Source organism: Apteryx mantelli, chromosome 3, assembly GCF_036417845.1.
Source record: "Apteryx mantelli isolate bAptMan1 chromosome 3, bAptMan1.hap1, whole genome shotgun sequence".
Lineage (NCBI taxonomy): Eukaryota > Metazoa > Chordata > Aves > Apterygiformes > Apterygidae > Apteryx > Apteryx mantelli.
Window position 1 is genome coordinate 115,094,628 of NC_089980.1, and position 17,950 is coordinate 115,112,577.

At 34.2% G+C, this 17,950-nt stretch overlaps 1 protein-coding gene across 1 annotated transcript in view; it reads left to right on the forward strand.

The window, feature by feature from the left end:
- Positions 1 to 17,950, forward strand: part of CSMD1 (CUB and Sushi multiple domains 1) — a 1,279,784-nt gene that overhangs the window by 1,119,975 nt on the left and 141,859 nt on the right. The window contains exons 43-46 of the mRNA XM_067294827.1: positions 9,435 to 9,612; positions 12,328 to 12,473; positions 14,832 to 14,912; positions 15,086 to 15,199. Coding sequence (XP_067150928.1) covers positions 9,435 to 9,612; positions 12,328 to 12,473; positions 14,832 to 14,912; positions 15,086 to 15,199 — 519 coding nt within the window. The remainder of the gene's footprint in view (positions 1 to 9,434; positions 9,613 to 12,327; positions 12,474 to 14,831; positions 14,913 to 15,085; positions 15,200 to 17,950) is intronic.

Here is a 17,950-nt window from a genome sequence, read left to right on the forward strand (position 1 = left end):
CCCATCAGGATAGCTGGGAGACGGTTTAGACATTTTTGCAAAAACACATTTCAAACCAAGTAAAAAGGATTGCATGCAAATAATATAAAACCTTTCAGACTATTAATTTCTCCTTTAGAGAGAAGGATAAGTGAAAAAATGAAATAGCAGCATCACCAGTGAATATAATTATTGCATAATGACACTATTTTAGCAAACTATAGTTGTAATTGTATTGTGAATCACCTGCTGAGTCTTATGGAGCTCCACTGGTTAAAGAACAGCAACCTAAGAAACGCTGTAATAGACATCTCTTAAAGCTGTGCTCCCCAAAGGAAAAGCATTGAGAGGCATAAGCGAAAACATTTCTTTGGGAGATCGGGGCTGGCACTTTCATTAGACACACAATGTGGTAACATATCACGTCTTGTCAAAGTAGTTGGTTATAACTCATGATGAAGATTATTCTACCCATCCTTTGCAGGTATCCGATGACATTATCAACAGGGACCTGATTCATGTTTTCTTTGTTTAGGTTCCTCCTGATATCCCATTTGGTCTTTCCTTTTATTGTCATATTTCACTTTCAAATTACAGTAATATTAGCACTCTTTCACATTCTCAGGCTGGTTATAAATCTAACAGAAACTGGGGATATTTTTTAATCATCCTGACAAACTTAATGATCTGAGCCAAATGTCTCCTGCTGTTACGCTGGTTATTTCACCTTCATTTACATTCTTACCTCTTCCTGAACTTACATTGTGCTCAACATCACATCTCCCTCAGGTTGTGATTGAGATTTTTTCAATTTACTGGTAAAAACTTTTACCACTGGCATATTTAAATAAAAGATGGGAACTATCATCTCCTGTACCTTTTGAATTAAAAGTTTCTGTAACATTTTATTTACTTTTTATGTCTAATCTTGCTCTGACAGGTTTTATTAAGGATAACTATCTCTTTCTGTTGACTATTATGTGTAACTTCTGTATTTGTTTTAGAGGGCTGCTTGAGCCTAAAACATGAGCTTGAGTCAGGTTCTCCAGTTATGTGCATTTTTCCCAAGGCTGCTGACTTTTAAGTGCCTCCTGAATTAGACAGTAAATGAATGGGAGGATTGGAGATTTCGATTTTGCCCTTAAACACTTCTCAAATCCTCTTTTAAGTACATAAGCCTTACACTGAATATGATCTGGAGCTCCTTTAACTGTGACTGTTTAATTAAAAATTATAGCACTTTATAAAATATTTTACATGTATTACATGAATTAACAATTAATTACTTTTGAGTTCTAAAAAAAAAACCCAAAAAAAACAAAAATGAGGAAGGACCACCCATAGAAGATATTTCTATTCAAGGAGATTGGATTCAACATTTTCAATGTTTTGAAGGAAAACATCAGATTATTCTTAGTAGATCTTTATTGAAAATAGATATGAAATATTTTTGCCCAAGATAAATTTACAGCAAGGTTTTATGCCATCCTATAAAGAGTGATATAAACATGTAAAGGATGATGATAAAATATTACTAACATGTGCTCCATATACAATACAATGCTATGGTGAAAACAGCTAGTGCACAGTTAGAGTTATAAGCAGAATATCAAGTAAGCATAGGGAATATCCTGTCCAGGACTAATGACAACCCTTCCAAAAAATGTAGTTAAAAAAAAAAAAAAACTAAAGGCTTAGAAAAGAGATGAAATAACTACTTGATAAATTGTGTGTGGTCTTTATGTAACAGATATAAATATGATAATAATAATGTGTTTATTCCTTCTAAATCTTGCAGCCTGATGATACAGGTTTTTACAACTCATTATGGTATCTTCTACCTGTCAGCTGCAATGTGCCTTATCTTGCATAAGAACAGAGAAAGAAAATGCTTAAAAGGTTATAAAAAGATAAGGGAATATATTTTCTCCCTCTTCCCATTAAAGCTTATCTGTACTCTTCACACTTCTAGAATAAAAAGATACTTAGATACCAAATTCATATTCTCACTGTATCCTTCTAGTTTGGTATTTAAAATGAATTTCAGCAAACATTAATTTGAGATGCAGTTTGAAATGTTTCTCAGTGGGAAAACACTTCTTTGCATACTTGTAGATTTATAGAGAAGTCATACTCTTGGTTCTCTTCATTTATTGTTTTCATGCTCACTGTACTTTGCATTGGTTCAGATCAGACTGAATGTTGTTCTGTTAGCATTGGGTTTTTTTTTAGCTATGTTTCCTTCTTTTTTATTACTACTTTTGATTATTAATCTGTTAGTATTTGGCATAATCCTACTAATAAAAAGACAAATATCAAGTGTTTACTTAAAATGTTATCCTTTTACAGCATTTATATTTATTAGGTCAAAAAAAGCATTATTAGGGTTCCTTTTGTAGTGGTAAATTGGAAAAGAGAAGGAAAAATACAAATTAGAGAAACTGAAAGGATGGATGAGAAAGATAACTATGATGTCATTTGCCTTTGAGAAAAAATCTTCTAGGGTGAACTCTTGGTAAGGAATGAAATCAGTGTCAGGAGTCACTCTGTTTTTGTATCCTGGCCTGTAATAAAGCTTTTTTAATGTCATCAAATCAAAGATCTTCTTCCACAACTAATAAGCTAATTCTACCTTTTCCTAATCAAGTAAATTATATGTGGGATTCTCTGTTTTTTGATCCTCCAGAGAAGTGAATTTCTCTTCCTAAATCAAAGAAACAGAAGAAGCTACACAACATATCTCTGTTAGCATTAGCCGTGTCTTTAACTCTGCACACGTTAGCAGGATCCTTCCAAAGCTTGTTTTTTATGTTCAGGAGCTGCCAAGCAGAATCTTTAATGCTAAGTGTTTTTAGAAACCTTTAGAAACCTAGGTACCTAATTCCAAAATTAGATGCTTTTTTATATATGTATAGATCAAACAGATCTCTTTTTGTTTCCTTTTTTTTTTTCCCCTTTTAAAACTAGGTTAAGCTTTTTAAGTTAGATGTCTTAGCCTGATTTTCACAGAATCACAGGATGGTTGAGGTTGGAAGGGACTTCAGGAGATCATCTAGTCCAACCCCCCCTGCTCAAGCAGGGTCACCTAGAGCACGTTGCACAGGATCGCGTCCAGGCAGGTTTTGAATATCTCCAGAGAAGGAGACTCCACCACCTCTCGGGGCAACCTGTTCCAGTGCTCTGTCACCCTCACAGTGAAAAAGTTTTTCCTCGTGTTCAAGATGGAATTGTCTGTGTTTCAGTTTGTGCCCGTTGCCTCGCGTCCTGTCGCTCGGCACCACTGAAAAGAGTCTGGCTCCATCCTCTTGGCACCCTCCCTTTAGATATTTGTGTATATTGATAAGATCTCCTCTCAGCCTTCTCTTCTCCATTTTTAAATACTAATTACAAAAAATAGCAAAGTTAATGATAGTTGTAAAACGTAGATCTGCATTCTAAGATTATTTAAATTGCAGCAGAAGGTAATAGTCCAACGCATGAATCACCCAAATACATTTTTGTAAAACTGAAATGAAGATGCAGTGCGTATCTGTATTAGGGTAGTCCTGCCTTTTAAGTAGTTGGGCTATTGTTGTCTCTAATAAAAAAGGAAAAAAAAAAAACAGAAATCTTGATAAATCAGAGTTATACTAATGACAGAATAATAACTACAGATATAATTGCACCCTTGATGAACAGAGTATTCTTGAATTGATTTAGAAAGTACTGAATGATAGCTTTTTTACAGTTCATTTAAAAAAGTCTTTGTACTAGGTTCACTAACACATACTGATGATGACATTTTTCACTGATTTATGGATAAACTGCCTCACTTCAGTTCCTGAGTGTCTGGCTTAAAAGGATGTCAGTTTTTTACTGTTCTGGTAAATGGTTGATGATTTTGAACATGTAATGAAGGTAGAATGGTATTAGTATCCAAATTTATATGCTGGGATGACTTAGTCATATATCAGTGCTTTTGTGTCTTCTGTTCTGCTATAATTTCAGTAATGTAGAGATGTAATAATGTATTTATGCATATAAGTTTTAATGCTTGAAAAATGCATGTGTGCTTTTCATGTGAAAATGATACCCATTCAGCTGTTGAGAAAAACAGACAGCTCTTGAATGCTTGTACAATAAGTAAGTCTGCTGTGGAACATTTTGGAATTTTGTAAAGACTTTTTTACACTTCAGTTCTGATTTTAACATTCTGTGCCCTCCTGTATGTTTCCTGATGAATGGTATCTTAGAGCACTGCTTTGAATTGAATTGTTAGGTATGCTTTTGCTCTTGGTAAGATACTGGGAATCTGTAGTTAGTTCTACAGTTAGTCTTATGGCATTATAAATTAAAAGCCAAGGTTTTTTTAATTTTGCTTTTTTAACTTCTCTGTTTTTGAAAAATCATCTGTACATTCAGAATACTTGTATTTAATCTGTAATCTGACTTCAGAATAATATATAATATTCCTGAGTAATGATACTCATACAGCACCAAAGGGCATAGCAGCCTTGTATCTTTTTTATCTCCTATTCCTTTTCACTTCCTAAAGAAATTTGTTTCCTAAAGGAATATTGAAGACATGCAGGGTATATGTTATGTAGATGAAAAGAGTAATTTAGATTTTTATAGCACATATTAACATTTTCTGTCTGATTTCTTGGCTGAAATGAGAATAAGGAAGTATTTCTTCCATTTGAATTAGCATGCAGGAAGAGAAAATAATATTTAGTTTCTAATACTGTTAAGATAGTCATTCTTTCTCTCTTCTGTCCCTCTACCCACAGTTTTAATTCAGTAACTTTATCTTCATTTCCAAACTCAGAGAAGTAATTTCTCTGTTCCCCATTACCAACATGTCTGTAATTTGGAGTGTACATTTGTCATCGTTCCTTTGCATGCGAACGCTAGCTGCCTAGCCTACACACAGGCATCTACATTGCAAAGTTGCACACAGCTGAGGCCTAAATGCGTGCATCTCCATTTTGTCTGCAGTTGTGTGGATTTATATCTATGATTTCTGACTATAGAGCAGGTTTCTTAGTGTGTTGACTGAAAGTTGTTTTCAGTCTCTCATTCCACCAAGGTAGCACTTTTCTCACTTTGTAGAGTATTCACTTCTGCACATTCAAACTGTCTCTGTCACACCTGAGAGAACTAGTATTGCATATAAATGACCTGTTGTTGCAATAAGGAATGTAAATGGCATAGGGTGTTAGTAGCTTCTGACCCTTGGAATTTGGCAGTGGGTCCAAGAGGGAAATCAACAGAAGAATGAAATGACCTGTGTAGCTATGGCCAGTCTTCTTACAAACCATAAATCAAAATGTTTCTACAGGATATTCCACTTACTTCAGAAAGCTGAGAAATAAGAGATCTAGGAATGGTTCATAAGTGGACGTTAACACTGGCTTCCAAGGACAAGGTTGGGCTGGCTGTGCAGTTGTCCCAAGGAAATGAATATGTAACCTATAAATGATTCGTAAAAGAAGGATAATGAATAACTGTGTGTGAGAACCCTTTAAGGGTTCTTGTTTTTCTACTGATGTCAAAATATATTGTTAAGAATTTGTTGCACGCAAGTTACATGCTAGGTTGCTTGAATCCCAACTAATTTGTTACACTCAAAATCTTTTTATGGGGATCATAAAAAGATCATGCCATATATGCAAAGCCAAGAATTTAGTGTTAGTCCAAATAAAATCTTAACAATCTAATCAAAAAATGAGTCCAGTCACAGTGATACTAACACAGTTCAGATTAGATACGGTTAGAATGATATGCACCCAAACTTTCTAGTATATATACCTTTCTCTGGTGTTATGCTCACTCTTCTACTGCCCCTCTGGGTCTTAAGGTTGATGATCTCAGTCTGGGGGAAGGGGTACAGCAAGTTCATTCTACACAGAATAACTACTTGTTAGCGATCTCTTTTAGTCACGAGAATATGTAGAATATTATTAAATGTTACACTACACTGTTGCACAAAGCTAAGCAAAAGTTAAAATGAAACAATAAATAGTTACTTGGTCATTAGATAATTGCTGTTAGAAGTTAAAAGCAAAGGTCCAGTCTGCCAGAACAAGTCCATACAAAGCCTGACACGTCCTGCAGCCTGTTTTTAGCTTAATGCAAAGTCTGTGGCCTCTTACTAGCAATGGCACCACTGTATTAACGTGCTACAAAGTTAAGGTATTACCTGTTAATGTCTTTTCATTCTCTCCACATCTTTCCCTTTGTGTATTCCATGATTTCATTTGATTCACAGCGGTTCAGCACTCTTTCTGGCTTCTTGTATGGAGTAGGGAATCTTTCAAAGTGAAGGTCTTACTCAAAAATATGAAGGAATGTATTTTGTTTGTCTACTAGCATTAAAAATTTGTCTTGCTTAGATACTCTGTTTGCAGGTTTTTAGCCACTTGATATGCTGTTACTACATTTTTGTGTCTTAGCTAGCAAGACCAATTCACTAAGAATTTCAGATTTAAATCATAGGGGAAAAGAAAATTGCGACCTGGTTTGGGGGGGGAAGATGAGAACAGTAAGACCAGGTGGCTCTTAACAGTTCTATTTTTTTATAAACATTTGAACCAGAAGAGACAATAGGAGATGTTAATTTGCTGAAAGTCCTAAACTGATAGAACAACCTTTCCAAGCTGGTTGTAGAATTCCCTCTCTTTATGTAAAAGATACGGAGTTTTTGTTTTGTTTTTGTTTTGTTTTGTTTCTTTGTCTGGTGAGCACCATCAGGGCCTGCAGTAGGCAGGAAAAACAAAAAAAAGCTAGTAAATGATATTGATGCTGAAAGCTTGCCTCCTAAAGAATCTCACTGAAAATATGTGTCTGTGTCATAAAAACAAATCTTGGGGATTATCTGACCACATGAGAGAAAATGTGGGTGCCTGTAATGTTTAGCTAAACTGTAGGTACCTGCCAACAGCAGAATGAATTCAAATCCTCTTGCCCTGCCCCAAAAGAACTGCATGCTGCAGATAGATTTTTTTTTTTTTAATACTGAATTGGCTGTAATTTGAAACTTTCTGACATTCCCTGAACAATTTTTTCTGTAATTATAAGGATAGTGGGTGCCACCTAAAGCACTGTGACTTGAGCATTAGGATTTTTCTTCTAGATTGTTTCCCTGAGTCATCTGAGAAGAGGTCTGTGGCATATGGCTGTCCTGAACCTGTTAGGTCATTCAGTTGTCTTCCTTGAGCTAGTAGACCAAACCTCTGGTCTACACAGTTACAGCAAGTTAGACATGTTTTTCTACTGTCTAAAGGTCATACTGCTGGGTGGATCTTTAAAGATGTTTACTGTTTACATATACTGTTTTTACATATTTTACATTTATAGCTGCAGTTAGATATGAATGGCCATGGTAGCATGTACATCTACTACGGTCTTAATGCGTCTGTGAAACAGCATGTAGTCTACCGTTAGCACCTGAAAATTTATTTAACTGTAGTTTTAAAACTGTATTTTAAAAAAAAGAGAAGACTTGATAATATCCTTTTCCATTTCAAAATCCTGTGTTTCTTCATATCTATTGTTCACAATGAAACACGATAACTTCATTAATATTAGAGTAATTTATTTACTGAAACTAAAGTTATTTCTGTCTTGTGTGGAATATAGCTTATTATTTCTGTTTAATTTTCTGTCACCTATGCTTTTCAAAGATCTTTGGGGAGAGCTCAGTATCAGCTGTGTGTATAGTCTTATCTGTTACATTTTTGTTGTCTGTGACACTTTATTGATCTGTCCTGGCTAACAATGGTTAGGCTGTCTTTGCTGAGATGCAATCAATCTGCATTCTTTGTGGAGAATTAGAGAATAATGAAAATGTAATTAGAAAAAAATGTGTGTAATCATGGACAGCATTAATAAATTAATCAGAAATATAATAAACTTGAAAATATACTTAAGTATAAAGCTTCTATCAGAAAAATCCTGCATCTAGAACTTAAAGGGTTTTCCACTTATGACTCAGTTAGTGTTGGGGAATATATTTCTATGTAGCAAATATACTTGTCAGGCAGTCTTTTAACTTCAAAGACAGAGTACTGTGCAAAGAACAGGTGAGATTTTTTAGACTAGGCAATCTGTGCATGGCATACACATAGAGGATGAGGGAGCAGTGAAAAATGAACTCAAGTTACGTTTTCATTGTCGAATTGCCAGGGCTGATAAACATTGCCAGTTGCCCTTGGCCTGTATTTGCAACCAGGAATTAGCCAGATAGAATCAACCCTTCTTTTCCTTAGTCTCTCTCCTTTCATGGGCACTAAAAGGATCATAGGAGTGGATACAGATCTGTTCTGACAACAGGAGACTTGCTGAATGCATCGTACTAGCTAGTACTGACATGGGTGAGGAGGGTAAAGTGGTGAAAGCCTCCTTAGCCTGTACAGTACATCCAGAGGCTATTAAGAGGATTTCTCTAAACAAAGCTACTCATCTACTTTTGAACAAAGTTACTGATCTACTAACCAGATGATCCCTCTGCCCCAACAGCATAGCAGCTTTAAACCTTTCAGGAAATGTGACAACCTTTTGCTTTTTCTGGTCTTTTTCCGTCTTTCTTTTCTGTTTTCTTTTTCTGTCACTTATTGAAAAGAGGTGGAGAAACCAAGAAGGTCTGACAGGGAGTCATAGGAATCCTGACAATAATAACAAACTTTGTGGTAGGAGCTAATGAGAAAAGTTCCAGAGGTAGACTGAGTGCCCACAGATGCTATTAAGGTCTCACTCTTCTGCTAGTTTGCACTATTGGCCATATGTCTAGTCATATCCATGCTTGCATCCATCATCAGCTAATTCTCCAAGACTGAGACTGAAAAGGGTGCACACTATTACATATTTGTTACTGTTGAATTAAATCAATCACCTTTTCATGGCATCGATTTGCCTACAAATTTCTTTCAGCAAGTGTATGCTAATTTATGCCTCTGTAGTCATTTCACTTGTCAAAATGAATAATCAACATAAAAAACTGCAGTTGAAGTACCATTAAACGTGGCTAAAAACTCTCGTAAATAAAGAATAGATGATATTTGTGGTTGCAGGGAAGCACAGTCAGCCTTTTTTTAAGAATTGTATTCCAGTTCCATTTGAGTTCTGTTCTTTGGAAAGATGCAGATTTTTTGTTAGTTTGTTAATCTTGAGTGCAAACAGAAAACACCCCCTTTTAAATGTGTACTAAAATAGTTTCAGGAATTCTGTATAAAAGCAATATTCCCACTAGATTTTGATGGATTTTAAGTATTAGGATCTAAAGGTGTCAAGATAACTTTTTTCTTAAAATTAAAAATATTCTTTTTCTCTCAGAGGCAACCAAGAAAAATTACTGTCTTGAAGATCTAGGTTAGCTTGTCTATGGAGCTTTTAGAATTTGGGAGCATTCTGGTATTCCATTTTTAACATGAAAAAGTATGTTTCTCCTTTTAATTTTTCATTTGTTTTCTTTTCAGCTCCTTGTGGCTATAATGTAACTGCTCAGAATGGTACAGTTTATTCCCCAGGATTTCCAGATGAATACCCAAATTCCAAGGACTGTACTTGGTTAATTATTGTACCTCCAGGCCATGGGATTTATATCAACTTCACCTTACTCCAAACTGAACCTGTGAATGACTACATTGCAGTTTGGTATGTATTTTTTTAAAGACAGAAGTGTTTTTTTCTGCTTGATTTGTCATAAACTCAGTATCCAAAATTATGGCTTTTGCTTAGTGTTGCCTTTTATAATGCAATTTCTGTTCTAAGGAACAGCATAAATTAATAAATTCTATGAATATATGAAATAATGAATATTGTTTGACACTGCATGAACCATTAAGAGTTTTTTTCTAAAAATACTCTGAAACTCCAATTATCATTCAGATCTTGTTTGAGCTTCTTGTCATGTACGGGAAGATACAAGTTAAATTTTATAGTAGTTCCAAATGGCCTCCGTTTTCCAAGTGAGACCATGTGAGGTAGAAGTAATATAACAGTTTATAGTATGTTTAATTATGAATATATGTGGCAGTATATGTTAGATGTGGCAAAACTTTCGGACATCTTGAAGGCTCGTTCTAAAATCTTAATATGATTGATAGCCATAGCTTCCTATCATAACCCCTGTATTTCTCAAGCCAGGATTTCAGTTGTTGTATTTGTGCATCTTCCAGCTTCTTATTTTTGTATGCTCCAGTTTCCCAAACTTGTATTTCTTATCCCCCAAGCCCATCTCAATTTTGTGTCCTCATCTGGAAGAAGAGGTCTCAAGGTTGTCTAAATTCTTGTGTCAGATACTGAAGAGCAAGCACAGATGATGATGTCTCTGATAGGAAGAGGTCATTACATGCCTTCTCATCTGTAGTTAACACAGGTCCTGATCCCATATAATATGCATTGTGGCTTTTCTCTCACATGTGCTATGGATAGTTTTGCAAAAGGGCAGGTTACACAGAGTACAGAATGTAAGTTATTCTTGTGATAGTCAGCTGTTCCCGGCTTCCAAATAGACCACTATTTCTGTACCTATTGCTGTCCAGGGTAAGGTTTTTCTAGACAGCAACACTGAAATCCACATAATTCATACAGGGAAAATCCAGTCAGTTTATAAGTGAGATGTTTGTGCACTGTAGTTTGGCTACCTGTGATATTTGTGTTATCAATAAATCCAGCTCCGAAATGCATCATAGTTTGTCCTCTTTCGTGTGTTAAATAAAAAAGTGCCTTCACTGGTAAATATCTAACTGGATCAATGACTTCTTACTTTTCTGCCTATGCAAATAAGTCCTAAAATCATGCCAACTTTTTGAACTTGTTTGGCTGAAGCACAATGCTGAATTCCTGCATTGTTACATTCTTTCAATAAAGATTTTTAAAGAACTGTTTTACAGCTTATTTCTCTCAGTTCCTGACTGCTGGTGAATTACAAGTATGCTTTCTTTAGAGTTAGTTTCTGAGCTATCAATGAAAGATATCTCCTGAATTCCCTGGGAGGAGGCTGTTTAGTGTAATTTTATTTATGTCATTCATATATATATGCCATTCACTTCTGTATGAAAGAATAATATGGAACCTTAATATGAAATCATTATAGGGTTTTATTCCCCTCTTGGGAATCAGATTTTTAAAATGAAAACCTAAGTAAATTATTCAGGTCCAATATTCATTACTTGGACTACTGTTTCACAAGGCACTTGGAAGAGGAAAGTAAAATTTTTATGCCAAGTCAGTTATAGTTTATTTTTCTCTTGTTGTCATTAATACTAGAGTAGAAACTGATAATCTGGATAACCCTGAAAAACTGCGCAAGACAAGAATAATTTATTTAAAATACATTTTAATAAAAACAAGTAATATATGCAAGCTATATAAATATGTCATATGCTCTTTTAAAACTTGAACCAGAGTTTGTCCATACAATGCATTTTTCTTTTTATTATCAGGAGATTATCTTGATTGGTTTGGGATAGACAAAAATCAGTTAATGCTTGGCTTTTTAGCAGTAAGACTGAGACGAACAAATATCTCTCTGAGTTAAAGACAGTGAAAGGTCAGAAGCTAAATGCTTTTGGAGAGCTTCTAGGTAATCTACAGTCTACTGAAGTACACAGCACAAAAGCTTTTTGATTCAGCTTAGGTTCAGTAGGTGTAATGTACAGAAAGACCACAAATAAGCTTTGCAGAGCTTGAAAAAATCTTCTATGATAAAAGCAGTGGGTTTTTTTACTATTTTGGCTATTGAGAGCTGAAAAGTTTTACGTGATGATACTGAAAATAAAATCAGCCCAGTGTTGTTGGAGTATTTCTCGTTGGGTTATCTGTCCTACTGTTGAGAAACACAGAACATTTTCTTTCAGGTTTTTGTTTGTTTGTTTTCCTTAGCATATATCTTTGACTCTTTGGAATGAATTTAAATAGCAGGAGTAGCTTCTTGCAACCTCTACATCTCTCTGTGCATTAATCATGAGAAAAGACTTGCAGGATCTGTATCAAAAATATTAGAAATATTTTGAGATCACAAGAATTTTCTAGATATGTTTTCTACTAGATGATGTTTATATGAGGATTTTGGCAGGAACAGACAGAGAAAGCTTCAGATGTTATAACCTCAGCCAGTAATTTTTTTTTTTACTTATGGAAATGTAAAAGCTATTACAAAGTACTCCTGGTCTGAAAAAAATACTAGGCTTTGAAGTTACAACATTCTGTGTTGATAGAAATACATATAAAATAACTTTATCCTCATTGAATAAAAAAAACCAATTTTAATGGAAATGTCACTTGTTCTCCAGAGAAGAGAGACTACTAATTTAAATGTTAAGTATAGTGTTTCTTCAACTGATGTTTTTATGTTTTCCTTCATAGGGATGGTCCTGACCATAATTCGCCTCAACTGGGAGTTTTCAGTGGGAACACAGCTCTGGAAACAGCTTATAGTTCCACCAACCAAGTCCTCCTTAAATTTCACAGTGATTTTTCAACTGGAGGATTCTTTGTCCTCAATTTTCATGGTCAGTTTGCATTATATCAAAATATAATTATCTCAATCAATTACTGAATTAAAATTTTTCTTAACTTTGTGATAGACTGAATGATCTTAAATAAATTTACTGTAATTCATGGATTTGCTGCTTATTAAAATGACAGTGCAAGTTATTTTTTAAAGCAGTACATTAAAAATATCTTTAGAATGTTCAGTTGCATCTTTGAGTAAACAACATTTTCTCTTTAATATTAATCATTACTATCTAATACTGTGTTTTTACTTTTTGGATTATTTTGCTCCATTTATTAGTCAACTTTCTTCTATCCTTTTGTAATTCTTCAACAGCTGATCAATTGTAGGGGTCATGGTCAGAAAGGTAGATGGGATGCCTGGGCATCAGTTTTAAGTCTGATATCCAGCAAGGGACTTTATTCAAAGTCAGGACTACAGGATATGCAAGTTAGGCATCTAACTCAAAAGTGAAATCTAATTCAAATTCTAATTCTGAGTTTCAGTTCTGAATTCACCCAAATTTTATATGTTGAATGGAAGATAGTTAGCCTTCTGGATTGGAATTCAAACAGTTAGGGTAAATTAATTTGCAAGGATAGGAGGAAACACCACAGAAAGAGTGTACCTGATTCTGTCTCTCTTTACAGGGAGAAGTCTTTATGAAACTAGTACTCAGAGTCTGAAGTCTTGTCCTCACTTAGTCTGTAGTTTTCTCCTGAGAGAAGGGAGTGATGCATGGTAATCTAATATTTAGAGCACATATATAAGAAGCAAAGACTGAACATCCATCTCCCACATTCCAGGATAGTGTTTAACCAGTAGGACACAGGGAATGGTCTGTGACAGCAATTTCCAGCTTTATGTTGAAGATACGTAAGCATGTCGTCAGTATTTCAGGGGTGATAGCTTTAGAAGCTGAAAAGGCAAGATGCATACTTTATCATAGTAAAGAGAACATTAATCTACCAAGGGTTAAAAAAAATCTGTTCCTTTTTCTCTGCACTGTTTATTTTACATAATAGATCATTGAGTAGAAATCAGGTACAATGTGAACAATGTCCATATTTTTAATTGAATTCAAAGCAGTGAGCTAGACCTATGCTGATAAACTCCTGCAAATTGGGCTTATCAGAGACTAAATTTCAGGGATTCCCATTTTTTGAGCCCACACATAGGGAAATAGGTATCTTAAGTAGTCAGTTCAGTGAAGTCAAAGACCTTACTGGTCGTACATGTAAGTACAGTCTTCGGTTCCTGGGAAATTTTGCTGCTGGAAACCTGTAATGTCACAAATGTCTAAGCAGGTTACAGGGTTTTTTTCTTCAGTTGTTCTCCAGGAAAACTCTCTACACAGCATTTTAAGCTCCTAAATATCTTGTTGTTCATAACTGTTAATAAATAGGAGTCTCATTATGTGAAATGTAATGCAATGTAACATAATATGTATGCAGTGGTGCTACTAATAGTAATTAGATGTGTACATTTGTATATGTATAGTAGGAACGCCATGTATGTATGTATGTATGTATAAAAGTATGTGGGAAAACATATGCTTTCTCCTCCCTCTCCTTCAGAGTTCTCCATGGATTTAAGCTTACCTTTTCTCCTCGTACAACTGCTTTAAAGTGATGGGCTGTAATAGCTCATGTGGAACATAAGAGCTGATTCCGAGTGTTATTTACTTTGTGTTTCTTTAACTTCTCGAAGTTGTCAACTGGATAGGACTATAAAGTTACCAGGAGCATTTGTGTTCATGTTCTTTGTGTTCCTTCTCCATGGAAGGGAGAGTTTTGTATAGTATGTACACTCTGATTGCAATCTGATGTATCTATTTTGAATTTGTTATCCAGAAATGACTTCTTCAGCTAGCATAGGCATTCTAGCTTAAATTTTACATAGAGGTAAAATTGGCTAAATACTGCATTTACAGACATGTCAGTCATTGTACTGGTTACCTTTCTTTTGAGACTTTGTGAGGTCACAATTTGTTGAAATAGATTTGAAGAGTGGAGAGGGGATTTTATTTGAAAGGAATTAGTAAAAATTCACATTACCAGGTGCTACAGAGGCACCCGCATGAAACAGCACCCTTCTAGCTACACAGACCTCCTCATTAGCTTTGCAACTACATCCAGTACTACAGTGGATTTATACTGATAAAAAATATTTTAATATTATAGAGATAATATGTAGTATCATGAGAAAAGTAGTGGATATAACTGATACATTTAACTTGGAAAATACTGAAACTGAGAGACCATAGGTTTCGGTGAAGCTTTGGAACTTTGGCAAGTGGGAATGAGAAATGAATTTTCTGTAAAGTCAATCTTAACACATCAGTGCTTAATATTATTTTCACTTAACTTTGCAGCTTATCAACTGAAGAAGTGCCAGCCTCCACCTGTAGTTCCCCATGCAGATTTGTTTACTGAAGATGATGACTTTGAAATAGGTGATAAAATAGTATTTCCTTTTCTTCTGCTTCCACTTGAAATCTAATTAAACTAAACTATTAATCAGTATATCTCATCTTCCATCTGAGATATTGATATACTTTTGTTTGAGTGTTTTCTTTTTCCATTTTAACTTTTTTAAGAGTTTTTTTTTAATCAATAACTTTTTCAGGAGATTTTGCCAAGTACAAGTGCCATCCTGGTTTCACCCTTGTTGGACAAGATCTATTAACCTGCAAATTGAATGCACAGTTGCAGTTTGAAGGATCCTCCCCATTTTGTGAAGGTAAACATACACGTCCATGGATTGTATATTATCATTATAACCTCCTTTATCTTTCTGTATATTAAGCATCACATTTGTGGTTTCTTCAATATCTAAGAGATGCAGACATTTTCAAACTGGTCCCTAAATTTTAGCACAGGCATTCAATGCTTGACTTCCACAGGCATTGAGTATCTATCACATACATACTTAAGGAGTAGTCTCATTTAACTACACCATTACTGAAACATTGATTTTTAAAATTCAATAAAATGATTTATCGTTGCTTCATATTAAACCAAAGATTTCTTTTCACTCCAGAGAAGCTTTTTTAAAAATACATATTTAAATAAGCATTCAAAATAAAATAAGAAATTAGTCTTATTGGTTTCACTTTCACATGATGGTGTGTAAGGCAAACTCACATGAAAAATGTATTCTAAAATATGTGTGGCAAATTTAAATAAAAAAAACCCTAAAAATCTTTCAACTATTCTTATGGTGTTTATAATTAAAATATTTTAAATGAGAAGAATTGAAAAGTTTAATATGAATAATATTTAGGAGTGCTTTCATACACAATTTGATCATCTTCCTGAAAAACAAGTATATCTTGGAGATTTGAATTCAGTCCTCCAATTTGTTTTTTCAAAAAATATTGTTGGTTATTGTTCTTTAGTTCGCTTTAGTTTGTTAAATAGTGGATGACAACAAAATCAGAAATGTTGAAAAATGATCAAGAAAGTTTCTGTTGACTTATAATTTCACGGAGTTGTTTAATCAGTGCTATATTGGCTCTAAAATAATATAGTCAGAATGCATTAATTGTACTGCAAATTCAGCTTTCAATTTTAAGTTAACAGAGATAATAATTTAACTCTTGGCCGTTTCAATTAGAGTGTAAATAAATGAAAGCCTACAATAAACTGGAGAATTCTTGTAAAAACTGCAGAGATATGGGGAACTTCTGATAATGATTAGCCATCTGTGAAGCACAGGGGAGTAGCTGATTTCCAGTAATTCTTTCAGATGCTTTGGGAACTCATGGCTTTATCTGATGGTAGCAAAACTTGTTGTTTCTTTGTAGTTCTTTGAGACATTTTAGATTAATATCAGCTGCTCTGTGCTTTCTCTTACAGGGTTTGCAGATTTTGTGATTTTCCTCTTTTCCCTATATGTATTATTTGTCAATTTTCAAAACTATTTATTAAACTTTTTAGAATCTTTTCTGAGTTGTGAGTTGTTCCTGACTGATTATTAAGCATGTTTAATATGCATGTTTTTTCATGAAAAGGGTTAAATAACAGTTGGAGGAGGGCATCAAATGAAATAATCTAATAACAAGCAAACAGAAAGCCACTGGACAGATTCAGAGACAAAAGACGATGAAACTGGGGCCACCGGGTAAAGATTTTAGCACAGTTAATTTGGACAGATGTAGGAGAGGGGTTCATTTTAGGTAACTCAGGATGCTAGTGGTTTCCTTTCTTCAGACAAGTTGCTCCTTTAAATAAATTTTATTTTACTTTCTGTAAAATAGAATTATTTGGTTTTATTCCTGTCCCATTCTCTCCAGTACTTCAGTCAGTCTACATAAATTATTACTATGGAGATAAATGTAGAATTCCTATTTTATGATAACAACTTAGCTTATTTTTATCAGTATTTTCTGTGTTTCTTGTGGCTGGATTCAGGTTGCTTTACGGACACACCATGTGTGTGTATATATATGTGTGTGTGTGTGTTCATTTATTTATTTATATGCAACAGGAAAACCTTATTGTTCATATTAATATAAAAAGCTTATCATTATATTAAAGTTTATATATGAATTTAACATATAGCAAAAGTTTAACAATTAAACTCTTCCATTGGACACTTTCCTTTGAGCTGAGGTCTTTTCTGGGGCCTGAATTCATTATATCTACATGGCACTGGCACTTCTGAAACTCATAATCATTAGGCAGCAACAAAGATTTAGGAAATCTTTCGACTATGTAAGTACATACCATGTAAATTCTTTGCAAACACATGACTCAGATTTATAAAATATTGGTAGATTGTTTAGAAGTCATATTTTTGATCACCATATTTATTTAATATTATTAATATTATTATTTAATATTTATGGTGTTGACTCTTGGATAAATAGGTGAATGCACTTAAGCTGCACTCTAAAACCCTAAGGCAGTGTTTGAAGGGGAGAACTAGATATGTATTTCTTAATTTTGATGTAACTACTAATTTTAAACTCCTTTCAAATAAGTCCCCTTAAATAGGGGATTATAATATATCTGTAGTTGAATATCTATCTAAGCTAGAAAGGCATCTGTAACTTGAGGATAGTAAATAAAACATTCAGAGGGATGGCTTATTGAAAGAACATTTATCTCAAGGTAGCAGAGCACTGCTTGCTAGTAATGCAGAACTTAAGCATGTGTCCTGAGGATTCATCTAGTTGTGTCAGTATGTGTTAAGGTATAACAAATGAAATAATTAAACCATTGACCCACGAGGGTAACTTCCTCCTATTTTTATGTACTTATTTAATTATTGTAATTGTAGTGGAGCTTTGACTGATTTAACTGATGTTTTTAATACTAATTTCTGCCAATATATTCTTTCATTTCATAATGTTTTCTCTCCTTTGAAGAGCTAAGAAATCAATTAACTCTTAGAAGCAAATATGTGTAATTGAATGATGCTTTTTATAAAAGAAACATCATTGTCTCTTAGGTAAAAATAATTTAAAAACTCTTCTGAGTCACCAAA